Source organism: Dysidea avara, chromosome 10 (genome assembly GCF_963678975.1).
Source record: "Dysidea avara chromosome 10, odDysAvar1.4, whole genome shotgun sequence".
In the NCBI taxonomy this organism is placed as follows: Eukaryota; Metazoa; Porifera; class Demospongiae; order Dictyoceratida; family Dysideidae; genus Dysidea; species Dysidea avara.
The window spans coordinates 21,448,496-21,475,135 of record NC_089281.1 but is presented as its reverse complement, the minus strand read 5'-3'; the positions used below and the strand labels follow the sequence as shown (position 1 = coordinate 21,475,135).

At 37.0% G+C, this 26,640-nt stretch overlaps 3 protein-coding genes and 5 non-coding genes across 10 annotated transcripts in view; 7 read left to right on the top strand and 1 right to left on the bottom strand.

Moving 5' to 3' along the window:
- Positions 1 to 2,147: 2,147 nt before the first annotated feature.
- LOC136236534 (N-chimaerin-like) lies at positions 2,148 to 10,510 on the top strand. 2 transcript variants are annotated; one of them, XM_066026715.1, is made up of 17 exons: positions 2,148 to 2,165; positions 4,803 to 4,872; positions 5,400 to 5,444; positions 5,821 to 5,876; positions 5,939 to 5,970; positions 6,612 to 6,784; positions 6,890 to 7,084; positions 7,790 to 7,845; positions 8,069 to 8,254; positions 8,426 to 8,620; positions 8,671 to 8,781; positions 8,838 to 8,922; positions 9,004 to 9,084; positions 9,144 to 9,314; positions 9,375 to 9,509; positions 9,571 to 9,685; positions 10,028 to 10,510. In XM_066026715.1, exons 4-17 carry the CDS (start codon positions 5,856 to 5,858, stop codon positions 10,191 to 10,193), a joined length of 1,722 nt encoding a protein of 573 aa, XP_065882787.1. In that variant the 5' UTR covers positions 2,148 to 2,165; positions 4,803 to 4,872; positions 5,400 to 5,444; positions 5,821 to 5,855; the 3' UTR covers positions 10,194 to 10,510. The 2 variants fall into 2 exon arrangements, with proteins under 2 accessions (XP_065882787.1, XP_065882786.1); XM_066026714.1 differs by lacking the exons at positions 2,148 to 2,165; positions 4,803 to 4,872 and adding an exon at positions 5,139 to 5,264.
- On the bottom strand, positions 10,309 to 18,752 carry LOC136236537 (F-actin-capping protein subunit alpha-1-like). Its single transcript, XM_066026723.1, has 2 exons — positions 18,082 to 18,752; positions 10,309 to 10,737 (listed from the first exon to the last, which is right to left on the bottom strand). Exons 1-2 carry the CDS (start codon positions 18,664 to 18,666, stop codon positions 10,459 to 10,461), a joined length of 864 nt encoding a protein of 287 aa, XP_065882795.1. The 5' UTR covers positions 18,667 to 18,752; the 3' UTR covers positions 10,309 to 10,458.
- LOC136236536 (3-hydroxyisobutyryl-CoA hydrolase, mitochondrial-like) overlaps positions 18,701 to 26,640 on the top strand; it is a 34,163-nt gene continuing 26,223 nt past the window's right edge. The window contains exons 1-10 of one of the 2 annotated variants that reach the window (XM_066026721.1): positions 18,701 to 18,833; positions 19,906 to 19,960; positions 20,431 to 20,473; positions 20,903 to 20,920; positions 21,951 to 22,067; positions 22,597 to 22,681; positions 23,258 to 23,338; positions 23,491 to 23,543; positions 23,837 to 23,915; positions 24,504 to 24,581. In XM_066026721.1, the coding sequence (XP_065882793.1) occupies positions 19,908 to 19,960; positions 20,431 to 20,473; positions 20,903 to 20,920; positions 21,951 to 22,067; positions 22,597 to 22,681; positions 23,258 to 23,338; positions 23,491 to 23,543; positions 23,837 to 23,915; positions 24,504 to 24,581 (607 nt within the window). In that variant the 5' untranslated portion in view covers positions 18,701 to 18,833; positions 19,906 to 19,907. Of the gene's footprint in view, positions 18,834 to 19,905; positions 19,986 to 20,430; positions 20,474 to 20,902; positions 20,921 to 21,950; positions 22,068 to 22,596; positions 22,682 to 23,257; positions 23,339 to 23,490; positions 23,544 to 23,836; positions 23,916 to 24,503; positions 24,582 to 26,640 lie in introns of both variants that reach the window. The other variant, XM_066026722.1, reaches the window with a different exon arrangement.
- LOC136237314 (5S ribosomal RNA) lies at positions 25,566 to 25,684 on the top strand. The gene has a single exon (XR_010692379.1). It is a non-coding gene; the product is annotated as a 5S ribosomal RNA (ribosomal RNA).
- Positions 25,829 to 25,947, top strand: LOC136237339 (5S ribosomal RNA). Its single transcript, XR_010692403.1, has one exon. It is a non-coding gene; the product is annotated as a 5S ribosomal RNA (ribosomal RNA).
- Positions 26,108 to 26,226, top strand: LOC136237313 (5S ribosomal RNA). Its single transcript, XR_010692378.1, has one exon. It is a non-coding gene; the product is annotated as a 5S ribosomal RNA (ribosomal RNA).
- LOC136237312 (5S ribosomal RNA) lies at positions 26,373 to 26,491 on the top strand. Its single transcript, XR_010692377.1, has one exon. It is a non-coding gene; the product is annotated as a 5S ribosomal RNA (ribosomal RNA).
- LOC136237311 (5S ribosomal RNA) overlaps positions 26,623 to 26,640 on the top strand; it is a 119-nt gene continuing 101 nt past the window's right edge. Inside the window, exon 1 of the ribosomal RNA XR_010692376.1 lies at positions 26,623 to 26,640. This exon is cut by the window's right edge and continues 101 nt beyond it. This is a non-coding gene — a ribosomal RNA (5S ribosomal RNA).

Here is a 26,640-nt window from a genome sequence, read left to right as displayed (position 1 = left end):
GCCATTTATTTATTTATTTTGAGTGCTTTTAAAGAAGAGGTTTCAGTCTCTCAAAACTTTGAGTGGACAAGAGGTAGGATAAACATTTCCTTTAGTTATGATAGCCTTGTGTTGTACTTGAATATTTTCATGCTATTCCCATTACTTCATAATGTATAAGAACTAAATTTTCAGGGACAAATGGCACTTGGTTAATTTATACATTTGGGGAGATTGCAAAATTATGACAAAATGCATACCCATGCTGTGGCTTCTAGGTGCAAGGAGTGAGGTATGAGATTTACATTTGGCAACCTTGCCAAGAAGTCAGATTTAATTTCTCAGACATTGATACCAACAGTAGGAACAGTTTGGTAGCCTATAGTGACAATGTATATTTTGGTCTAGTCATTTTTATTGCATGCTGACAAGAGATCAGGTGTTCAGATGAGCAAAATCACAATGGGTAGATACAATTAAACACAATACAGAGTTGGTATATATGTGGCTTCCTTATTTACATGAAATAGTGATACCTGATAAATTACTTTTATAAAATATTATCCTAAAGCATCATTATCCATAGTATGTTATGAATGAGTATGTTTGGCTAGACTAAGAATTGAGCATGTAATTGTTAGCAGAGGACAAATAAGCAACAGAGTTTCTCAACACAGACAGTAAACAATTACTGGTCATCAATATAAAGCTTAATTACCATACGGAGAAAAAGTTTAGTGTTGTGAAGCTTGGATGAATTTGGCAAATGGCCACTTTTTTTTTTCTTTCCATACTAAAATATCTTGCATGTAGCCAGGGGGGTAGGACAAGACCACATGCACTATGAAGCTCTGACAAAAATATTTTTATTAAACATAGTCATATTACCTGTTGAAAATAATAGATCGTGCAACAACGATTGTATTGTGTCATTGATGAGTGTTGACATGAAGTGACTGTCACGCATCATCATCATTGTAAGTCTAATTACTCCATAACGACAGCATTTTTCCAATAGTGAAAATCACACCATTGCAAACAACAAACTAATTTATGTATCTAGCCCCTTCCCCTTCCTCTACTTCAGTTTACGTGAAATACTTTCAGTACTTTTGCAACATTATATATACATTCACGTGGTCTTGTCCTATGCCCCGGCATGTGGCTAGCTAAGTGCACTTAGTCAGGTGACTTTGAGTATCACCCTGTTAATTATAGTTTTCAGTGAAAAAGAAAGACTTGGAAATAGTCTTGATGCTGAGCTTGCCATGTTGGAATAGCTTGAACATTTGGAAATGCATGATGAGGTACTATTCACCATGAAAAAATGTCTATCAACTGCTACAGTATATTTCTCAATGGCCCAATACCAACACATAGCAGCTAATTGCATGCTCCATACTGAATTTTATTTTGCCACCATATATTGGATATGCACACCTGTCCGTCTGTCTGTACGTATGTATGTTTAGCGATTAACTATAAGTCATGTTTCCATGTAGTAGCAAGAAGCCATTAAAATGAAACAGACAGGTGTAGTAATTTAATCCGTAAGTCATAACTCACATTACTATCTCTACAAACTCTTTGCTTGGTGTTCCCAATGAGTATTCAGCCCAATAGAATATCTACTAGTAGGGTTTCTTGTTTTCTATGTGATCATCATTAAATGAGTAGTCTGGGTGTGTCTGATTATAAGTGTACTGGCCATTATTCCTCCAACAAAGCTGCACATTCCATATTCATTCATCCAGCACTGGAATGATCCAATGAAGATTTTAAAAATATAATACTATTGACTGTCTGCATAGTTTAAAGTATGACATATTTTAGATTGCAGTTCGTGTCAAAACTATGGCTTTGACATGTTGTGTTTGAAATCAATATTCCATAACCATTTGTGTATGTGTGTGTAAAAAATTATATAATCTACATTGTGTACACTTGTGGAGGTCATAGATAACAAAGTATTCTATTAAGTTTGGATGGTTGGGACATGTGGCATGCATACTGCACCATATCCTGAACTTAACTCTTTTCACTGTCAGACCTGCCAAAGGTCTTTTAGAAGAAGCTAGGATATAGCTCAGCACAAATGTATAACTACCCGTCCTCGACATAGTTGCTGCTGATCTTATGTGGATTGTTCAACTAGAGCATCATCCACTGGATGGCTCTCTTCCAAGGTGTGTGTGTGTGTGCGTGTGTGTGTGTGTGTGTGTGTGTGTGTGTATTTTAGGGGAAAAATTTATACAACTTACACTGTATACACTTGTAGAGTGGAGGCCATAGTTCTATAGCAGATAAAAAACTTCTCTATCGTGTGTGTGTGTATAGCTATTGAGTATTGACAGAGGTGTATAGTGTAATTTGTTATTTGATTATATAAAATCAACAATGTCTGCCAATACTCAATATCTATATGCACATTGCAGGTTGTGTATAGAACTGCGACCTCCAATTCTACAATTGTATAGATTACACAATATATAGCCAGTTAGTGATGTTATAAAAATAACATGACATTGGTTCTTGCATGGGCTTTTCATATAACACACCAAGTCTGTATTACCATAATAGTGCTTGTCTGTGTACCATAACATACAACCATTTTTTTGAAGTGAAGGACAGTTGTCAATAGTTGTGCCATTCAAGTGCACACACACACACACGCACACTAGACATCTATGTATGGAAAATAGTTAAGATTACCTCAGTCTATAATAGTCTGTTATGGACCTTGCTCATACATACACCCAGTGAGATGTTCAGACTTTAGCTTAGTAACTTGTAGCGACCACAAATTCATAATCTCATAGTCACCAAATCAACTGGTAACATCATTTGCTGCAGAGAGGACTAATCAGATATTGGCTTCCTGTATTAGTCCCATACAAGGGCTATACATGGATGTTCTAACCAATCTGGAGTATCTTGATAGTTGATACTCAACAGCAACCATGCAAATTTGGAACTGTTACAAAATTTTTGACCTACTTAATTGCACACACACATGTAACCACACTCTTATAAGCACCATAAGGTGCAAAATTTGAGTTCTTGCTTTTAGACACACTCATGTCACATACATGCACCACACACAACACACACTTGAGTGAAGACCACCATCTCATGGCGATGTCTTTCTGCTGTGTAGCAGACAGAATCAATCATCAATGTCACATTAAGCTTGCGTACACTTGTGCCTCAACAAATCCTCGTGATGTCTAAATGTTTGATGGCAATTAGGACACTGTTCCCTGCAATAGTGTACTTATACACACACACACACACACACACACACACGCATGCACACATGCACACACAAAGCCTTCAACTGTCATGTACATGTTTACACCTACCCAGTGAAATACAGGGACTAGTACCACACAGGTGGCTGTACCATGTATGTGTCTGTATAATCTACCAGACACACTCACGTTACATACAGTATGCACATACACACACTCACACACAGAGCAATCTTGGTTGCTATAATATGACTATGTATGCGTGTCTGTAAAAAAGTATAACAGGTAAACTAACACACAACAACAGTCTCTTATCAGTCTGTATCACCAAAACTCTTTTCTCCATAACTATACCTAGTAAACATGTCATCATTAAATCCAATCAGTTCCCTTCCTACCTGTTTCGTTTTGTTTTTAGTCTGCTTTTCCAGTTAGGCACTGGAGGGTGAACTCTAGAGGCAGAACCTGTACGGGGTGTTTACCACTAGCCTAGGAGCCTAACCTGTTGACCACCCTCAGGAGAAAAAGAAACCTTGTTCTGGTATGGACATGTGTGAATTTAGCCAAAACAAATAAATTACAAGGTGTGTGCCTGGTCTAGCTGACCCCAGTACAAACAATAAGATATTATCATAGTATACAGTCAGTGCCTGTTAATAATAACTAACTATTCATGATCTAGACAAGTTGTGTCTGAGTGATATCGTGATACCATATGGTAACAGGCAATGAAGAACACATTTGTATCCTTTCAGTGTGTAATACAGGGATTATATGGCCTAGAGGTGTCTGACTGAACAGTGGGTCAATAAAAGGGGCACTGTCGTAAGTATCACATTTTCTAAACACCAAATATAGATGCTGACAATTCCCTGTTGACTGACTGCATAATGCATCCATCAAATTCCAATCAGCTGGCTTTAGTGTAACACTATCCATGCTATTCCATTCTGTAACCTGTCTGATTACTTTAGTGGCTACAATCAGTGCATTGCTTATAAGGACTATGTGCTATTATACCAGTAACTGATCCCTACATGTTTTCCGTATTGGATTAAGCTAGCACCACTGACAATGGTAGCTATATGAGCATAATTATTTTCTGTACACAAAAAAGGACCAGAATTTGCATATAACATTACAAACATGCCTTAGTGTTAACTACACTCCTTCCCACATAGTATACACATCTCTGGTATTTGTACATGGATATATGCTAAGCTACATGATAACACCCACTAATATCCTGGTAGGTGTACAGTTCACAAGTGTTCAACTGCCCTTGGCCTACAATCAAAATAAACACATACTACAAATTTTGTAACTACTGAACTTTATACTTGACGTGATGGGCTGGTATAAGGTCAGGTTACATCTGTTATTCTTAACCCCAGTCTCTTGTCAACTACAGTTCTAAATTAACAGTTGTATATTTAATTTTTGGTGCAATGAGAATACTTAATTTATGTCACTAAAATCGTCCCTATTATATAAGAACATTCTGGCAAACTTCAACCTAGCTGCATATAACATCACTCATGTCATTGTTATACTATTCTCTTCACTGTATAGGAACATTGTCATGGTTAACAAAAGTAAGAGTATGAGAGAGAGTGAGAATGTAGCTGCACTGAAACCCAAGGTAAGATCCATTACCTATTGCATGGTGGGCTAGAAGCTGTTGGGATAATTATATCAGAGGAAGTTAGACAATGATAGTAGTATTGGTGTGGGATTTAGTGTTATAATGTCAATCAAAAAGTATAGAAGTTTATAGCAAGAGTTCATTAGTATGAACTCTTGTTTATAGGCAGTTATGTGCGTCACAATATATGATATCATGACAGTTGTGGTTAAGTGGTGATTACAGTTGTATGGGTACACAGGAAATGGTTTTGAGTATTAATAGCCATCCACGCACAGTGCAAAGAACATTTTAACAAAGTTTTAATGTACGTAGTAAAAGTTTATTTTTATGATCAAGACATTACTGATAGTAAGCATTAATCATGTCTTCTTCAGATGAGTTTCAAGGTACATACTTACAACTGGTATACTGAGTGGTTAATAGCTAAACTATATAGTCAGATTTAGATACAGTGTATTTGCATGCTTGGCCAAGTGTATTGCAAGTTTGCATGTGTTAGTATGGACCATTGTATCTTATAGATGATGTTATTTATGATGTACTACTGGACTTCAAAGACTTGTACTGTAAGTATCTGTATATAGTGATGGTACTGTTTGACACAATTGACTAGTAGTATGTGTCTGTTACACTGATTTGTGTATGCACATCTACTACTATTATGAACTCTTGCTAACACTATACAGCAATGTCTATGAATTAATTATAAGTAATAAAATAAGCTAACAATTAAACAAGTACTATAGAGTAATGCTGCTGTACTATATTAATTGTTTAATTGTTAGCTTACCCTGTTACTTAATTAATTATGCACATTTATTTACTTTAAACAGTACATTTTCTCACAATAATTGTATGTGCTTCATTTCATGCCTTTCCTGTTTACTATCCACCACACATTAGCTATACACTCACTGGATTTTAATGTGGTTGTCATTTTAGTGTACGAGTTACAACAACAAGCCCCGAAGCCCAAAATGGTTCCATGCCCCAAGCAGGTATGTTTTCCAAACAACTTTATTATCTCACAAATGACATTTGTGTTTTATTGTAAACACAGCTCGACTTCAGGCCAGACATATATGGAAATGAGTAAGTCACAGAGATTACATACATAGTATACTGTTTATATGTTCACCTTAACTGTGTTAAGTCCTATATGTTTTAAACATTCAATACATACTAAGTGTAAGTTTCTAATTCTTAGTAGGTCACTTATGTTTGTTGCATTGTTTTGTTGAACTGCTTATAATATTCCATTAATTTCTTCTGTGGCTTAAATTATACCTAAGATAGAAAATAAGAATTCTTACCAGTGAATGAAATTAGAAGCCGTGGATATGACTGTGTCAGGGTGTAACTGACAATAAAGTTCTACAAGATCCAATAATTGTCTGAATTGAGTTTATTTAATAAATACTTTTGACCATTTAGAAATTATTGTTATGTACTCTTGTACAAATAGTGGACATAATTACTTTACTCATTCAAGTCACACCTCTGTGTACTTCCTGTCATTAACAAAACCACAGGAAGACACTTAATCATCATATGTACTTTTAGTCACACCTCTGCTTCCTCTTAATAGTAAAAACATTACAACCACAGGAAAATGTGACATAGATATGATAAGTTGATTTAAGGTCATTTGTAACTTTAAGGAACACCTGTGTCATTGTGTATAGAGTGACTTGTATATTTACAGGATGTTAGCAACATATTTCTTCCACTAGATATCATGGTATACTAACAAGAGCTGAGGCAACACAGGCATTAAGCACCGAGGAAGATGGTAGCTACCTGGTGCGTGCTAGTGCACAAAGACCTGGAGAATACAGCCTATCATTCATGTACCACAAGCCAAGGCATTTTTTACTATACCACAATGACACTGGGTTTTTTGTGGGTAAGTTACTTGGCTAATATTTCTCAAGGAAACACATATTAGTAGTTATTATCCTGGTTTAATGGTAATACCCATCTTTCACTGTGTCTAATTTCATTTCTTCAGGGGATGGGTCTTTCGATACTATTGAAGAACTAGTTGCTGATGGTCTTATATCACTTTATATGGAAGAGCACAAAGTTGAACAATATATTAACAGACAAATTTTCAAAAGGAAAAGTTGTAAGAAGAACTCCAGGTTAAAGCATATTGCATCGGCTTGCCGAGCACTGGCCAAATACACTGACAACCAATCTATTGGTAAGATAATTGTCCATTACACTATACAGTCGTGCTATCTCCATAAGTGGATTTCTGTTGCTCAAACTTTGTGTTACCCTTTGCCTTTTTTGAGAGTCACAACAATCCTAAATTGACCCAGCAGCAATCCATTTCTCTTTAGGAGCTACAAAGGCTGTACCTTATTGACACTTAATATAGTCGTTTTAAGCCCTAACCTTTAGGAGTGCCTCAAACTTGTTGAAAACTGATTCCTTACTGATATCAAAGACTTAATGATACCTCCTGTTTGGTAAACTCTGGGATGACCACATGTGTGGTACAGTGTCTAGTGTTACCTGGGTATGTCCTATATATTTGTGTGGGTCCTCTTGTTATTCCGATGATCACAGTGGCTATGTGACAGTGTTGGGGTAACCTGTTTGAATCATCAGTAAAGTTGATAAGTTTCTTACAAAAAACAGCTGGGCATTTAAATTTTATATGTCCTTTGTGCATGTATGCCTATATAAGCTTAGGTCGTTGTATCGTTTTTGGCAATGGTATTCGATTCATACTTTATTCCATTATTGGACAGTGATTCTAATTGATTCATTCCCTATGGCTTACAACACCTTCAAATTATGAATGTCGTGAATAGGCTAAAAAACGAGAGATGGGTTCTAATTTGTTTGTTTCGTGCAGCCAGCATTAGTATCGTATGTAATATTATCTCTCACCTTACAGACACTATCTACTCTGAGCCATATAACTCCAAGCGACATGCACCCACTGGGAACGAAGTAAGTTAACCATGAAGTTGATCTAATTGTATATTTTTAGAAGAATAAATTTGTATTGAATCTGATTTCACAACAAAATACTTGTCAATGCACCTGGAAGGTCCCCTGAGTTCCAAATTTTTAGACAGGTACTTTGTTGCTTTACTTTTCCTCAAAATAGAAGATCACTAACTTGTGAATCCCTGACACTGCTAAATTACATTGCAATCAATTTGTTTCATAGGAATTTAATGCTGAGGCAGTGTATGTTACACTGGTCCCTCCTGGAGATGCTTCAACAAGTGCTCCCAGTCCTAAGATCAAGCCTCCAATCCCTCCTCGTACTAGTTCACTTAGTCAGTCTATGCGAAGACCCAAACCAGCTGTCCCTCCAAGAAGAAGTCCTGCAGATGACTTTGAATCCTTTGAGGTGAGTTTCTATTAGAAAATTGAGATGTCTCACAGGATTACTACAAGTATCAGAGTCAAATTACACTGAGATAATGTTGCACAGAGAAAATATTTTAACAGGCTGCATACATGCATAGTTGAAATGATTTTCGTGACAGTAAAGTTATTACGTGATTCTTTATTCCCATAGCCTGTCTATGACACAGTACATGTATCAGTCAATGAGTCAGATTACGAGCACTACTACAGCATTGTACAAGATGATGACCAGCCTATTTACAGTGTACCAGACGGTGAGACAGATGAGGATGATGATGACCTAGAATACTTTACCCCAACTGATGATGATGAGGGTACACCGCCACCATTACCACCAAGAACTGAGGTACTAGAAGATTGATAATGTGTTGTAATTATAACATGTCTCTTGTATAGGATGTATATGAGGCGGTACAAAACAGTAAGACATTGACTAAGAGACGAGTACAAAGAGAAAGCAATTTTACCAATTCCCCGTTCAAATATGAAAAGCGACACAGTTTTAAGGTATAAGTTTAACTGCACTTTTACATATCTGAAGTTACTCATCCTACTGTTAACAGCTGTCCAGTTTTAAGGGTCCGACGTGGTGTGATCATTGCAAAAATTTTCTCTGGGGTCTTAAACGTCAGGGACACAAGTGTGAAGGTAAGGAATTGTGTCTGTGGAAATAATGTTTGTTACTTATTTTACAGTATTTGTAATGAATCTGTTTGTTGTTCTTGACAGATTGCGGATCATGTGTACACAAACAATGTCTAGCTGAAATGGAACATGATTGTCAACCATCTAGAAAGTACATTAATGGAGGTATGTCACCAAAACACAACATGAAATAACTCACTTTTACATTTCCTTTCTGTTTTTAGTTTATGGTATCGATCTAGTAACAATTTTAAAACTACAACAAATGAAGATTCCTAATGTAATCAGAGAATGTGTGAGCCAAGTCGAGTCTAGAGGAATGGACAGTTTAGGGATTTATAGAATGTCAGGAAAGCAAGAAGAAATCTCAACAATAAAGGACAGTTTTAATTCAGGTATGAAAAACAACACAAAAACTCTTCAGCACACATTTACCTGGTGTACTCTATTTGTAGGTCACGATCCTAAGCTAAATAATGTACAAGATATTAACGCTATTACTGGAGCCATGAAGTCATTTTTAAGATTACTACCTACACCACTTATTAATGGAGAAAGTTACACACACCTTATGGAAGAAGCAAGATCAAGTAAGGAATTTATATAGTTGTAAACATGTCCAGTGATTACATCGACGTTTAACTTCTTTAGTTGAGCAGAACAGTGACAGGAGTAACGAGATTGTAGCAAACTTCAGAAAACATGTCGAGAATTTATCACTGGCACACTACAATGTACTAAGATATGTGATGAAGCACTTACACAGGTATGTGACAGCTTGGTAACATAATTAAACTAGACTTGATGAATTACCGTACATGCCCTTACTGGGGAAATGAGTGTTATTTTCAGTGTGTATAGCAACTGTAGTTTCTAGGCTACACACCTTACACATATTGGCAATCCCTAGTTCAGTTACAGAATCATACACAATTATCCCATATAGAGTGTGTGTAGCCTCAGGTTGTGCCAAGAGGCCTCATAGCTTTAACAATACATCAGCCATAACACTCATTGATAAGGCCCTATCACAGTAGTTTAGAAACAACAGCTACTCGTAATACTGTTAAAGTGTAATGTATCTATTACCTGTATTGTCTCATTGTAGGGTAGCTGAACAACATGACACTAACAGAATGACAGCAGATAACTTGGCTGTAATATTTGCACCGACCTTAATGAGAAGTGAAAATGATATGTTTGCATTTGCAGACCTTTCACAACAAAGAAAACTGGTTGAATTTTTAATCATCAATTATCATGATATTTTTTAAAACGTAGTTTTATATTAAGGATTTTTATAACTACAAATCTGTTTTTTTGTTTGTTTGTTTTGTGACTGTGTAAATGTCTTACTGTTGTACGTTCCTTATCACTTGCCACAATGTATTACTTCAAATCACAAAATTATTAAAGAAAATATAACAAACCAATAAAGGTACATACATAATAATATTAATAATTGCTAACTCGCATCACAGAGAGAATGAGTACATTCAAATACAGTACTTTCTAAAGTTACACTAGTGTTAAAACTTATTATTTTCCTCCCGAAAGTTCCTTGCTAACATTGTGGAATAGGATTTTATCCCAGTCAACCTTGGAACGTGTCACGGGTAGGGCTCTTCGGAGTGCCTTGAACGTTGTAGAGCTCATCGTCTTATAGTTATCGTTGATGGCTTGTTGGTAATCGTTCTCAGCTGCTTGAATCGTCTTTATTATCTGTGATGCCCCGGCTTCTTCTGTTGTAACGGTGACATTTTCTTTTACTTCTTTGGAGGACACAAGCTGAACGTTGCCATCTTCATAATAGTGAACCTAACAGAGATAAAACCACAAAAGGTAAATTAACAGTGAGAAAAGGTTAGTAGCAAAAAGTTCCCCAGTAATAGGGGAAGGAACAACAGAAAACTTAAGTTATTGACATTAAATCTGTATATAGATACATTGACTAGTACCCAGGAACTAGAATCATTGCATTTGCCAAATCATTGATAAATATGACCTTATCAAAACTTTTCTCCACAACTTGAAGACAACAAATATTAGTACAACATGACATACTGGCATTAGTGGGTTCACAGACCCATTATATAAGCAGTGCACAGAATGAAGGACTTAGGTCAACCACAACACATGAAAATGATTAAATTAATATCATCTAGAGGATATTACAACTCTCCATATACTCTACAGTTCAAGAAGGTTTCACAACTTTCAGCATGAATGTGTACCTGATAGTCAATCAAAAATGCCAAGGAAAAGGAAGTGGCAGCCACTATCATCTAACAAATACTACACCCACTCCTTCACTAAATCATTGCAGAGTTTGAGGAAAGTAGAGAGACAAGGTTTCACCTTACTCACACAGAGCTCTGAGATGGCGCAATCACTAGGGTCACCAGAAGTACAGAGTTTGAAGGATCCACCAGTAAATGCATAACTTCCCTACACTAAATATATGATAAAGGCCTTACACTGAAATGGACTAGCTACGAAAGCTATAATGCAAGAAGAAGTACAAACTTGGACGGGATATATTTGTACCACTCCACTTCCACAACTAGTATAATCCATTTTGTAGTCATTATATGGTCATTCCATACTTACACACACTACACTATAACTACTTAGCACTAGGTCATGTGTACTTACTGTACATAATAAACTGACAAAGTCTCATGCAGCAATTTCCTCTCACACACAGATACCCTATAGCACTTCCTTTGAGACCTCTAAAGCCACAAAAACTAGTCTCAAACAAGGTATGGTCATATATTAAAATTTGTTAAGTCACTTGACAGTATCACTTGACACACACTTGATTGCCAATCATCCCCATATACCAGGTACCAATTGTTTGTGTGCACATTTAGGGCTACTATTATACACACTGCAGACTGTAGGTGATCTATTTGGGCTTCAATGTGACTCCTGCTGTGGCTGCTACCCAGTACGACAAAGGTATCAATATATTGAACATGTTCCTGGTACGTACATAACACTCCACACTGTGTACAAGTAAACACATCCATTGGACAAGCAAATTGTTTAGCATGCATTTAGTATCATACTGCAAAATTGTGTGACCAGTCACATGGCTGTGAGAAAGGAGATTACTGTGTACACTCAATGTCCTAAGTGGTCACATAAAAGCACTGAAAATTGAATGTCTTTGATCTATCACTTCAGTTGACCATGCAAATCACAAACTACATGTAGTATTAGAGTGTGCATGTCATTTAGCTAACATGGTAACTATATTCTTTAGCACACAATAAAAGCAATTTTACTGGCTTTGTGTAATGTAATTTTCAATTCTCATTCATGTCTAGTAGATTAGCAGGACAATCAATTCGGATGATGTATGGCCTTTGTACTGCAACCGTCTACAAATTCTAAGGGAGTAGGTTTTCTTGAGAAATCAGTAGCAAATATGGAAGACCAGACAGTTTTTGAGGCACTAAAGACAATCTTACCTTTTTAGCGGTACCATATATGTTTTCAAAAAATACGTGGATCTCAAATGGAGCAACAAATATGCCGGTTACACTATTAATTAACCCTTCTACTACCCTATGAATAATACTTGTACTATATGAAACAGGTCTGGGTAGATACAAGTGCTGTGTTTACATTAACTGGATGAAAACACATCGTCAACTTTTAAAGTCATTTTGACTTGTATCATTCATCAGGTAGACTGTCTAACCAACCAGTTTATTTTTTTAGCTGTCAGTTATTTTTACATAACTGGTTAACAGATCTCTAACATTTTCACTAGGTTTTGCATACCTTATGACATCGATATCACATTTGCAGTAGGATTCAAGTATATGTACAATCGCTTGGGCCTATTATTTTGGCTGCATATAGACAAGTTACACTAGAAATTTAAAGGTGCGCATAGCTTACATGCTAGGTTCAGTGTAAGAACTACAGACAATTTCATTCACAACACTTACGGTTTGTTCAGTAACCTGTTATGATATTCTGTCCAGTTTCATAGCTCTAGCCATTGCAGGTTGCCGTAAGATAAGCAGTACAGAAGAAAGCCAATAGGACAGACTAACTAACAGACGGATGCACTAAAACCTTTACAAGCTTTTGGGAAACCATGTAGACAGGTAAGAATGCATGTTGTTGCAGAAAGCCGAAACCAATTTTAGATAACTAGACTAACAAGTGCTACTGAAATGGATCATCCAAAGACTTCAGATTTAAATTACCTGTTTGACCAAATATTATGACTTGCAGAACATGTGCAAGAATTTCCAATATAAAACTACAAGCAGGAAGTGAAGTCATACAATATCACTGCAATATTGTGCCACCTGAGAAACCTCAATAGTTCCAGTACTATTTATAGATGAGATCACAAGATCTTACATAAGAGGTGTGTCACCTGGTTGCATAAGTCTTTGAACAGGTTGACAGATTTTAACGAACTTTGTAACTACCACTACATACTTGCTATTGTGTCACACACCATATGTACAAATTCATACATTTATGGATTTTGCAGTGACTCAGGTCACATCTGAGAAATTCTTGAACTCTGGTTCCAATTTGACTTGCGTATACTATACAGTATCTTATTCTGCTGCATATAACACAGCATGAGACATAACGTTCCTTAAGTTTTGTACAATATTGCTCAACTACTTGTACATAACAGACAAAGAAACAGCTCGTGCTTTAAATCCCATAAGTGCCCATTCGGACATGACGTCTACACCCACATAAACACAAAGTGTTCCTGTCGAAGAAGACTTGTTTGTGAAGAAAAAGCATTCCATATTGAACACCTACATAGGTAAGATCAGCAAATAGGAAATCCCTTTTTGTGCTTATTTATCTTCTTATGAGGTGATTATATACATTACAACAGTATTTGAGAACAGGATAACACTTTAGGAATTAAGGAACAGCTTCATTGCTTTATTGATTGACATGCAATGTACAACATCCCACAATTTGAAGGATTTCTGGGTTCTTGAGAACATCAGGCAATAGACAAGCTATAAAACATCCAAAGACATATGTGACCGGGTTTGACAAAATCAATCTTTCACACACATTCAGATTTATGACTTAAAAGGACCATAACTCAATGTAGGAGTATGCTAACAGTTTCAAATTTGGACCTGTTACTGCAATGAAAACATTGTGTGAAAATTGTAGGTCAATAAAATACTGAGTTGTCAAGTTACAAGTGATTAAAGTTGAAGAATTGGATGTGTATGGAAGCTGGTTTTGTAAAATCCCATCACATATTTCCTTTTACACATTTTACCCTGTATGCAAAACAAGTGTTTTCTAATTCCTAATCAGGCTTAAAATTCTATTTTTTCTTGTACTTCTTTGTTTACCTTTTCATGTCACATGACGCCTTATCAGTATTGGTTAGGTATAATCAAGCCCAAAAGTACCTTCAGTACAACCCTAAATGCTCCCAATAGGTTGTAATAAATTTTTAATTCAGTGGGATTTCTGCTGGCTGACTGATTGACTAATGCCTTCAGTCAAGCAGGTGAATAAGAATAATAATGGTTAAGACTAGTTTCACTGTTCAACATCACTTCAGCTCAACTGGTGCCTTTTGGCATACCACAGTACATACAATGCACACATCATGGGAAGGTCACCTAATTCAGTCAATACTATGACTGAATTAGGGATTAAATGCCCACTAGTGTATCTGCAGGTGTAGGTGATCTTCCTTGTGCTTCATTACTTTTTTCCTATGATCCCTATTTGGGCTTAAAATTTCTCATTTTTCTTGTACTCTAATACAACACACAGTATCTGTCGTTGTCAGTATCTGTCGGTGTACACAATACCAGTAGAATTAGTCACACATCACAGCCCTACGATGTTGTCATTTACCTTGTGGTCTTACAGATTAATGCTGAGGGCACAGTGATTTTTAAAAACTTTGATTTGGAGGGGACAAAATAAAATGTGTTTTGATATTAGACTTATTAGTGTCCAGCCAGCTAGAAGGGTCAACAAGTATGCTCACCCCCCAAGGATATATATTATTGCAAGACCATCATCATCTAGTAGCATTTCACTTAATTTGGGCACCACTAGAGGTGAGCTATAATACACTTCCTAACAGATGATAGTGAATATTTTTTTCCGTGCAAAGCAAAAGGCACTTTCAGAAAGGGCAGGTCAATCCAGAGCATGCTTCTTTGTCCCCCCATGGTGAGGATTACTTCATAGCTAGAGAAGTTGCACGATATTGTTGGGGTGGACTGACAGGTTTGGAGGAGTGATGCATGGATCTGCAAATAGCAAACACTGCATCAATATGAAGTGTTGTTTGAACTTTCTATTGAGATCACAAGATGTGTGATGACATGAGGCCTCCTCTGATGTAACACTACATGCTAAGCAAAAAAAATTCTATCAAAACAATGATCTTTCATGATACTATACTGACATATTCCCCAGCTCTTGGTCTGTAATCTGATTTCTCAATAAAACAAAAGAACAGCACAGCATTCAAACAGGTGTACTGAAGTTGGAACCGTAACTGTATGGTAGAACCCACAATTGTCACTGGCAATAAGTTCAGTTTCACTTGGTTACATTCACCACCAAAACATATAAATACTATAACAATACTAGTGTTTAATTAATGAGACTAAACATACACACTCATACTACCAAACAAGGAATTTGATAGATAGGTAACCATGGCAGCAAGGTACAAAAGTGCACAGACCTAGTATACAGCGATATATCTGGTGAAAGATATATTTAACACACACGCACCTGTTAAAACAAAGGGCTTCATTAAATTCTTAAACACAGCAGTTGGCTAGCAACGTCAGTGATACTTTTGAGTCGTAAAATATCCTTGTAAGAGTGGAAATAATTTTTTTTTTTTTCATTGCACAAAAACCAATATAGCATATTTTATTTAAAATAAACACTGAGGTGTTGTGTTTGGTTGCATTATCACACACCATAGGGATGTAACATAACCAACCCTCCCTATATTATACCATTACATTGACTGACACAACGGACACACGTTCAATGGAGAATTAATGCAATCAGTACATCTCATCCTTTAAAAACAAATCCACCAATAGCCTTCATGTTCAAATGTATACAGAGACAAGTAGTAAATAACTAAATCCACTACTGCATACAATCTTTCAAACTAACAAAACTCTCAGCATGTTAGAAGAATGCCAGGGATGTGGTAGGTACCAACCAGCGCTTCAATAAAATAGACACCACTACCACTCACCAACCACTAAAAGATTGACCCCTGACTTGCACAAATTAAGGCCCCACACATTGTTACTATTCTAAGCCTGGGGACATCTCTGGATTGCACACTATAGCGCATATTCTAGTAAAATACCAAATGCGCAGTAGTACCAGATACTGTATACCGTATAGAGGAAAACTATTGGGAGAAATTTTAACGACATGCTACAAATTCGTCAAGGTTTAACCCGCCAATTGCTTGTAGCGCCTGAGATTAGCATCTTTATAGCTAAACATTGAGCTTTAATTTGCCAAAGGTAATTCTGCCAGATGTAATTTAGCTTGCTAATCGCCAAAGTTTACCCCCACCAAAGTTTCCCTCTATACGGTAGCTGGAAAGTTTGGAAGGAGGAAACATTGGCAATTTTGCTGCAATGTTTAGGCAAGAAAAAAATTAGCGAATTTGTTAATAACTAATACAAAATTTGTATTGGACAAAAGATTTGGTGATTATAGCTTGACAAAACACTGCCCACTTGTCAAAATTTGCCAAACTTTCCAGCTATACGGTAATATCCATATATACGTACACACATATTAACAGCAATACATTAGGTGCTAAAATACTAGGAGTAAACACTCCCATTCCCATAGCAACAAGTTAGTGGTCTAACAAAGAAGCTAAAACAACTGGACTTCATCCAAAACACAAATATGGCTAGAGTTCGGCAGCATTGAAATTTCAATACACGGTATTAGTAACAGGAAAATATCACAGTATGTCAATATATAGTTAGCTTGTTGTTGTAACTATTGCATCATTTCTTGGGCCTAGCGTGAAGCAGTGTGTACCCCAAAAACTAAAAATATATAATTCAGTAGAGTAGGCATGTGTTGTAATGTGACAACCTCAAGTTTTTGTTTACGGCATGTCTGCTAAACCATCAACAAATTGCATAATTAAACACCAAAGGCTGGGTTAAAAGCCGATATTCATCGATATACTGGTATTTCGATATATCAGTTATCAAAGGCTGTCATGGTATGATAATCGGTTATGATAATTTATCACGATAACTAAATATGGCCACACAATTCGTGGACTAATGTACCAGTGCCTATGAAGATATTTTTGATCAGTCATATTACAGCTGGCTAGCAAACAGGTGGGTTCTCCAGTTCTATGCAACAGAAACCAAAATGAGATAAAACTTTATATAAGTGCCATGATATCGTGATTTTTGTGAAATTTTCACATCATGGCACCACTAGTAAATATAAATTGTAATGCCAAAACAGGTGCCTAGGCCTTATAGGCAGCATAACTCAACTTGCTCACAGTGGCAAAATAGTAAACCTCTTAAGGAGAATGATTCCTATAAATGGTTCTATCTCCATATGGTTCTCAAAAAACCACAAGCCTTTTAAGCAACAAACAGCTTGGCACAAAAAGGACTACCATAGATACCACAAATGCACACACAAAAAAAGGTAATCATCAAAAACTGAGAGGAAAAGATTAGAAGAGACAAGGACAGTTCCAAGCTGGCGCAATGGTTCAATGCATCAAACAATTAAGCATACAATCATTGCCAAGACTTTTGTCAGGATATAAGCATATACATAATGTTTTCCAGATACGGTATAATGGTACAAATCTACATGTAACATATAAATGACCACCACCTTTTCTAAACACCTGGTATACTCCGAACAGTGTTTTTACTAACAAAAGTAATTGTATACAGTTTTGCAAACATACAAATGCATTGACGATGTGAAACTTGAGCAAGTATGATGTAGTGTAGGATTCAACATGTTAAACTATATATTTCCCATGATAAACAATACTATGGATACCATGAATGTACAGAGCGACAAACTAATATCATCTCTTATTGTGTACAACCAAGTTTAGAAAATTCTTACCTGAACTCTTAATGTACCCTTGAGCTCGGCACTGCCTGATCCAATTGTGATGGTCCATTGTGATCGCCATCGGCCATTCCAGAAATTTTGCGGATTAAACTTGTGGTCTTCGATACAGACTGTGATAGTGGTTCTGCCTCCTGACGACCCGTACACTGTAGTAGTACCATTAAAATAATGATTCTTGGTGTAATCCTGGATGTGCTTATCAATGGTAGCTCTCCATGATTCAGCACCAGCATCACTTGAAGCATTCTGGGGCTCGTTACATTCTTTACGCAAATGGTCGTATTTGTAACTCTTCTTCGCTCGGGGATCAAGAAATCGGGTGGAGGATCCGCCCACCTGCCCGTGTGCGGTAATTAGAAAATCATTCCCATCCGTGCCCTTGGCTGGTGTGAACTGGTCCATATTGTACTCAGCGAATGCACCTGAGGCACCCTCTCTTAGTAACTCATCTTTGTTCAGAATCACCCGGACATCGTTGAATACCTCATTAAATTCACCGGGAGGAGCGTGTTTAATGAAATTAGAAACTATCTTCACCTTTTCGTTGTCGGGTACGGGCGCATCGTAGTCGGCCATTCTCCAGTCACGGGTTGTTCTTGTGTCAGGGTGGCCAAGTTAAGATGGCTACTCTATCACGTGATTTGTACAAAGAACACGCCCTGACGCATGCGTGTGACCTCGAGCAGATAAACGTTGAGAAAACTGATTGTAATTGACAAAAGGTTGCTCACAACGGATTTGTGGTATGTGTGCAGTTAATACTACCGTATTTACTATTGTCTGTGATAAATTGTTGACCATCGCGATTGAGACCTTTTAACCTTACTTTTAGCGCATGGGCTTATTTTGTAAACAGCTTGCCAGAGCTCTTTGCATTGTTTTTCTCTTTACATAATAGTACGGATGTCAAACTGATTTTTAAAAGTGTGACAAATGCATGTTTTAGCCACAGCATCTTGTAGAGCTCGATAAATGCTGCAGATTGATATATGGATTTGCCACATTTTTTCCATACATTTTATAGGCAGGGATCTAACATTGGGATTTACACACACACACCAGCTACTCTATAAGGCCACTCCAAATAAATTCTCTGTTTCCCGTCCACCGTCCGCATCTGGTTACTGCCAACTCTAAATATTCCATTATTCTGTATTCTTCCATTATTTTGCGGTTATTCTTGCATACTGACAGGCTCAGTAAAAGCCATCTTGAAACAGTGTCAGCTCACGTGTCAGCAGTGCTATCAAGTCAGCACAAACTTCACGTTTGTGTTATTTAGCAACTTACAAAGGAAGGAACAAACTTAAACATGTTTTTATGCAGCCTTTTGGCTATGCCAGGCAAATAATGGCTTGAAAAGCTAACCAATCTTATAATGAAATAATGGAAACGGACCGCTGCCTACATGCAGAGTCCAGGACGGGAAACAGAGAATTTATTTGGAGTGGCCTAATCACGAGGAAACTCACCAGAAGAGCACTACCTTGACCAGTTCATCACTATGAAATGAAAAAAATCTAGTGGATAAACTGTCTGCAAGACATACAATTCATTGTGCCACTTTTAAATGAAATTTACAACAGGAGAAGAAATTCCGTAATTTTTGCTGGGTTTAGACTAATAGTAAAAACAAAATATTCATTAAACTTGAAAGGGCAAACTGGTAGGCCAATAATCCATGTGAACTTAAAATTGGGCAGAGAATTCAAGCCACTAGTACTGTTAACCATCACTGGGTTGGCATGCTTGTGCCATAAAATATGCTTGTACTTTTTCAAAGCTGCAATTGTACATGTGTCTTGTGTCTTCTAGTGATGCCAGTTTGTAGATTGCTGAGACCAAGTCTTCTGCCTAGTAGCGTTAGACAGTAAGTGTCTCTGTGTTTGTCATAGGTAAGGTTTGTGATAATATTTTGTATACTTTATGGGATCGGATGATACTGTGTAAATCATTATTGTCAGACCGGAATCCATAAGTGCGCAAGGTGCACTGCAACCTTGCAGCACTAATAAGCTGTTTGTTATTGCACAGATCAGTATGATTATTGCAGTATTGCATGAGAAACATTATTAGTACGTAGTCACAGAGTTTTGTAATTTACATTAATTGTGTATGATTATTTGCAAATCATGCCGTGTACTTAATTGTCTACCAAGTCTATATAGCTTCTCTGAGGTGGTGCTTATCAATTAGAATTACAAGTGCCTGGACAAGTACCACCCTACAGAGATATATGCATCATTTCTATTGGAATACTTAATAAGAGTTCATAACTCCCTTACTTGTATTATGAACTCTTGCACTAACCGTTAGTATGGTGATTGTATCTTCACACAGGTATTTTACTGGACATTGTTACAAACCATTGATCAAATTTCGGGTAAGTAAAATAAACTAGTTGCTAATAAACTAGTTGCTATGCTTGTATTTGTGGTAGTGTTAAGAGTAAGTAGTAGAGCAAGTATGATGGACATTTGGAGCTTCTTTATGTCTGTTTTGTGTTTTCAGTAATATAGAAAAGCTTTTAGCTCTTAGAGTCACTTATGGCAAGAGTTCATAATACAGTAGTAAGCTCTCTTAATATCATGAACTCTTGCTTATAGTGTATACAAGTCATGTTTTTGTATTACCCATGTTGAAGCCTCTCCCTTCCTGTAAACTTTATGTAGACCTGTAAACTTTATGTTGACCATTGATGTCATTATCATATTCATTGCCTGTAATAGTGAACATGATGTATGCATACATGTTTCAATGTCTACATCCTGTGTGTATATATTTGGTGTTGATTATCCTTTATTATCTACAGGGTATGGCCACCCAAAAGGTACAGCTGGATGTGTGTATTATGTATCATCTTGTACTGCCCACTACTAATTGTACATGTATAATGAGACCAAACTTGTGTGTACACACATACGCACGCACGTACACACACGCACGCACACACGCATGTGGCAGGGCTTCGACTAGGAAATGACTCAAGGTTGATAACGGTGAAATGAGGTATTATAAGAGTAAGGGGGATGATAGTGTAAGATCCGTGTGCTTACCATGTGCATAAGAACATGGCATCCAGGGGATCTGAGGTTATGTCACAGGATATTTTGCACTTTAGGTCTCAGATTGCTTGTAGTGCATTCTTAGGTACATGTAAATGACCAAAAGTAGTCTCGGGTTATTACTGTTCCTGATGACATTCTCAGATACAGTTGTACCCGCCAAAATATACATATCATAAATTTTTACAGTTGCTGTTGGTGTATCTGAAAGTTTTACTCGGTCATACTGAAGGCATTTTTGGGTTTGGTCATACCAAGAGTTCATAATAATAGAAGAGGGCCTCCCTACTTATTATTATGTACTCTTGGTCATACCTAGCCGATACTGCCAAAGCACCATGGTGGTATTGTGAGGTTGGTTTCTGGTCAATTTATTTATTTTTTTGAGAAAGTATAAACCTCCATGATCCCTATGGTACTGTATGATATATGCAAGTACATAGAACGATCTTGACATTTCAAGCAGTATGCAATCTTATGTGTGTGCGTGTGCATGTGTGTGTGTATAGTGTGCGTGCATATATGTGTGTCTCTGTCCCTGGTGCCTGCCCCAGGAGGATTTGCCTGCATAAGACTCAAGTGCCTGAGTGGTGCACAGGCCTTGTTCACTGGGCAACAATAGCTTTTACTTTTTGTGTCGTGTGTGTGCATCAGGGCTTCATATAAGGAGGGCACTTCTCCCCTTGTTTGCTTGCTATATCTTTGGGTGTAGGCGACCTCCCTTGTCTCTACTTTTTATGTATATGATCCCTAATGGAACTTAATTTCTTAATTTTTCTTTTTACTTGGACATAGAGTGATCTGGTTATCACTGAGCGACAAGGGAAGGTTGGAACAATATGCTTGAACAAGCCTAAAGCACTGAATGCACTAAATGGAGAAATGATACAAGCAATGTACTCCATCGTCAAGGTACTATTGAGTGTATACATGTTAACTAGAGGTTGCACTGTATATTTACCTACACCAAGACACTTATGGTCAATCCTAAGGTGTCCATATTATGTTTGTAGTTGCTAAGTATAAAAAACAACAAAACTGGGTTTCCTGGCTCATTTTTGAGCATATTTGTTTTATATGTGATTCACAATTTCATTGTTTGCTTTTCATTCATTGCCTAGTATTTCAGTTCCAAATAGTAATCCTATTTGTAATGTACATTAAAATAACATTTATATCCCTGAAATCTGAACAAACAAGGTACATATTAAGACTGCCTTAAATGGAGTGTTCCATTGTAATAAAGTTGTGATACTATATTGGTTGCTCTCAACGTAGTCAGTCAAACTGTGATTCCATCTATTGTATTGTACTACATATGTAATTTGTGATGTCATGGTGTCATATGTTATTGTGTTACTCACAATTTTACTATATTACATCATCAAATGTTACATCACAACTATCACACACTTGTACAATGTCACATGTTATGTGTTAGGAATGGGATGACGATGACGATGTACAACTGATCATTGTGAAAGGTGCTGGAGAGAAGGCGTTCTGTGCTGGGGGAGATGTCAGAGGTATGTACACACTGATCTGTGTGTTATATTTAAAGTGGGACAATGATAGCATAGATTTTTTTTTGCAGTAGTTGTGTAATATTATGAAGCCCACTGTTGTAAGATAGTTGGTGTTTATATAGAGAGGAACTTGTGAATTATTGCGTGCACGTTTTAGGCTAATAGATAATGTAGTTGTCCTGATTATTTCAAGCCACTATGGGATATATAGTTTGTTCAGTCAGGTCCTTTGTGTAGGTATCCTCATCTACAGGAGCTCATAAGCACCCCAAGGCGCAAAGGAGTGTAACATTCAGGATATAGCTGTGTTTTATCTTTGGTGAAATACCTCTGCAGCCACATATCCTTATAGAGACAGCAGTAATTGCCTGGGCTGTGCTGGTTAATATGCAGCCATAGACTGTTCAGTGCTTATCATCTATGAGTGCCCTCAATAGCAACAAAATCCTCTAATTGTACATTCACCTTTAAGTGAACTATTAGTTTCTTCCTTGTTCAGACTAGTATCCATGCAGCTCCCAACAGTAGACCCTGAAGTGTGGTGAACATTACAGTACTTGTGTGTGTGTCCTTTAGCTATAACTGAGGCAGGGAAAATTGGTGATCCTTTGACTATCAATTTTTTCAAGGAAGAGTACACCTTGAACTTCACCACTGGTTAGTTTTGTACTACACTATATAGGCTGAATAATTGTGTAGTGTATACCACACAAGCTAACTTCGGCTGTGTGATTTTTTGTTACACGGATTTTTATATTCTGCTGTTCTGCTGTTCATTCAAGCTAGTGTTGATTTTTGTATTGCTGTAGGTACTTTGAGAACACCATATGTTTGTTTACTGGATGGCATCACAATGGGAGGGGTAAGAGCCTGTAATATTATTTCTCTGAGTTGTACACTAATTCAGCATTAGTAATGTTGTCGGCATCTGTATAGAACTTATATATGTATTTTAGTTGTGATTCTGTTCATAACTTAGCCTTGTCCCTGTGTTATGAATAGAAGATTGCTATGGTGTACCAAAGGTTTTAGTCTTTGGCTTCTGCATAAAAACAATGTGCCACATATCAATGACTTCCTATCAGCTTATCATGTACATATACATAAATACCAGTTGTGTTTAAGCACTGTAGCATATGTGAATAATGTTTTCAGGGAGTAGGCATATCAGTACATGGGCTATTTCGTGTTACTACGGAGAAAACAGTGTTTGCTATGCCTGAAACTGCTATTGGTGAGTTCATGAACCACAAAAAGACTATGTACAGTAAGCCACATAAAATTATATTATTACTGACTTGTATGTATAATGTAAGTTGTATTAATGTGTAATATAGAGAACAGTGTACATCATTGCAACAAGTTATAAGGTCATTATTCAGATGAAATTTCTCTAACTTGTGTACCAAGTGGTTGTTGGTACAATGTGTAATCCTGTCCTGGGGTAAGTTGTGGCTTGTGCTTCACATGATGGATTAGGAGAAATGCTCTGAAACCAATTTAGTTCACCTGACTGTTTTATTAGATTGTATGATTGCTTTTAGTAGTGTAGTTTGATGTTAATTATGTGTATGAAGTAGAGAAAATTAATTTGGCATGTTCTCAATTGTAAACAATGTTTTAATGTGGTGTATTTGTTTTCCTATGGTCACAGTTGCATCCCATCAATGTGTCTCTGGTGGCCAAGTCTAGGTCATTCAAATACTTCAGAATATCTTTTTTCTGTACCTGTAGGTGTAGAATTATGTGTTTGTGACATTGCTTGTACATGACTCATACCTTGCATGCAACTCAGACTCTTAGAAACTTATATATTTTACAGGTTTTTTCCCTGATGTTGGTGGATCATACTTTTTGCCAAGGCTGCAGGGATCTCTTGGAATGTTTCTAGCTCTAACAGGTGGTTTATAACTGTTTATTTAATACCAGAATCAATAATTTTGTGAAATTGAGTCCTACAGGTGAAGGCATTGATCATTATGTAACTTAGCTTGGGCCATTATTTTAATATTAAATAATATGTATGTGTGTGTCTATAGCAGCAATAGTACTCTAGTGTTGGATAATTCTGTTAAGACGACAGTAACATATAGAATATAACATGGCTCTTTTTGCACACAACTTGTTAGCATTGTTCGGTATTTGTGCATGAAAGAAAAGTATGACTGCAAACAGCTGTAGACACAGTCTGTGTCAGGCAACTTGCGCTACTCACAAAATTGTACAGGGTCTAAGTTAACACTGGTTGAATTTGACTCCTAGGAATGGGATTCAGTAGTGGTCTAAAGGATAGACAATGAAGAGTAATCGAATTGATAATCAACCTGCACACTTGCAAGCCTGATGATTTATTACCATAACTGATAGTGCCTAAGACTTTCAGTGACAATTAATAAGTGTGGTAAATCACAAGCATTGTATTCTTTGTTGTGAGACAGCTTATCAGACTATGTTACAAACCATAACTAATCAGACAACCCACTTAGGCCAAGGGATATCCCATTTCCCAGTGGAGGTAGCTCACCATGTGACCAAGACACAGTCACTCCTGCAAAGTAAACCATAACACTAATTGTGGTCATGTCTTCCATACAGAACTGTGATCCTGCTAGTGCCCGTATACTGCTCTGCATAGCTGTGCTACAATAGTTATAACTATGTCCCGCGCTTTTAGATAGTTTATTTCAGACATGGTATTAGGCGAATTTTTAGCAGGGGTGGAGGTCGGGGGTGGTGGGGAGCCACGAAGTGGCGGGCTAACACTCTTCAAGGTAAGGTATTCTTCATCCTTTTTCTTGCTAATAGATTTTTAATAGCAGAGATTAAGAGAGTAGTTTATTGGAATTTTGTGTGTATAAATAGGCAGTAGAATGTCTTAACAAATGTCTACGACCATACTACGCTGAAAGCACCAGTTCTCGTCCGATCACTGAAGTTAAGCAGCGTCGGGCAGGGTTAGTACTTGGATGGGTGACCGCCTGGGAATACCCTGTGTTGTAGACTTTTTTTTTTTTTTTTTTTTTTCTTTCTTTCTTTACCAATGGTACTTTAGCTCTTTTTGCAAATAGATTTTTAATAGCAGAGATTAAGAGAGTAGTTTATTTGAATGTTGTGTGTATAAATAGGCAGTAGAATGTCTTAACAAATGTCTACGACCATACTATGCTGAAAGCACCAGTTCTCGTCCGATCACTGAAGTTAAGCAGCGTCGGGCAGGGTTAGTACTTGGATGGGTGACCGCCTGGGAATACCCTGTGTTGTAGACTTTTTTTTTTTTTTTTTTTTTTTTTTTTTTTTTTCTTTCTTTCTTTCTTTACCAATGGTACTTTAGCTCTTTTTGCAAATAGATTTTTAATAGCAGTGATTAAGAGAGTAGTTTATTTGAATGTTGTGTGTATAAATAGGCAGTAGAATGTCTTAACAAATGTCTACGACCATACTACGCTGAAAGCACCAGTTCTCGTCCGATCACTGAAGTTAAGCAGCGTCGGGCAGGGTTAGTACTTGGATGGGTGACCGCCTGGGAATACCCTGTGTTGTAGACTTTTTTTTCTTTTTTTTTTTTTTTCTTTCTTTCGTTACCAATGGTACTTTAGCTCTTTTTGCAAATAGATTTTTAATAGCAGTGATTAAGAGAGTAGTTTATTTGAATGTTGTGTGTATAAATAGGCAGTAGAATGTCTTAACAAATGTCTACGACCATACTACGCTGAAAGCACCAGTTCTCGTCCGATCACTGAAGTTAAGCAGCGTCGGGCAGGGTTAGTACTTGGATGGGTGACCGCCTGGGAATACCCTGTGTTGTAGACTTTTTTTTTTTTTTTTTCTTTACCAATGGTACTTTAGCTCTTTTTGCAAATAGATTTTTAATAGCAGAGATTAAGAGAGTAGTTTATTGGAATTTTGTGTGTATAAATAGGCAGTAGAATGTCTTAACAAATGTCTACGACCATACTACG

Excerpts from the sequence above, each read along its gene's own strand:
- LOC136236534 (XM_066026714.1), top strand. The coding sequence starts at position 5,240 with ATGTCTTCTTCAGATGAGTTTCAAG. Across the intron at positions 7,085-7,789 it reads CACTGACAACCAATCTATTG|ACACTATCTACTCTGAGCCA; the intron begins GTAAGATAATTG and ends CTCACCTTACAG. Across the intron at positions 9,315-9,374 it reads AAAGGACAGTTTTAATTCAG|GTCACGATCCTAAGCTAAAT; the intron begins GTATGAAAAACA and ends CTCTATTTGTAG.
- LOC136236537 (XM_066026723.1), bottom strand. The coding sequence starts at position 18,666 with ATGGCCGACTACGATGCGCCCGTACCCGACAACGAAAAGGTGAAGATA. Across the intron at positions 10,738-18,081 it reads AGGGTACATTAAGAGTTCAG|GTTCACTATTATGAAGATGG; the intron begins GTAAGAATTTTC and ends TATCTCTGTTAG.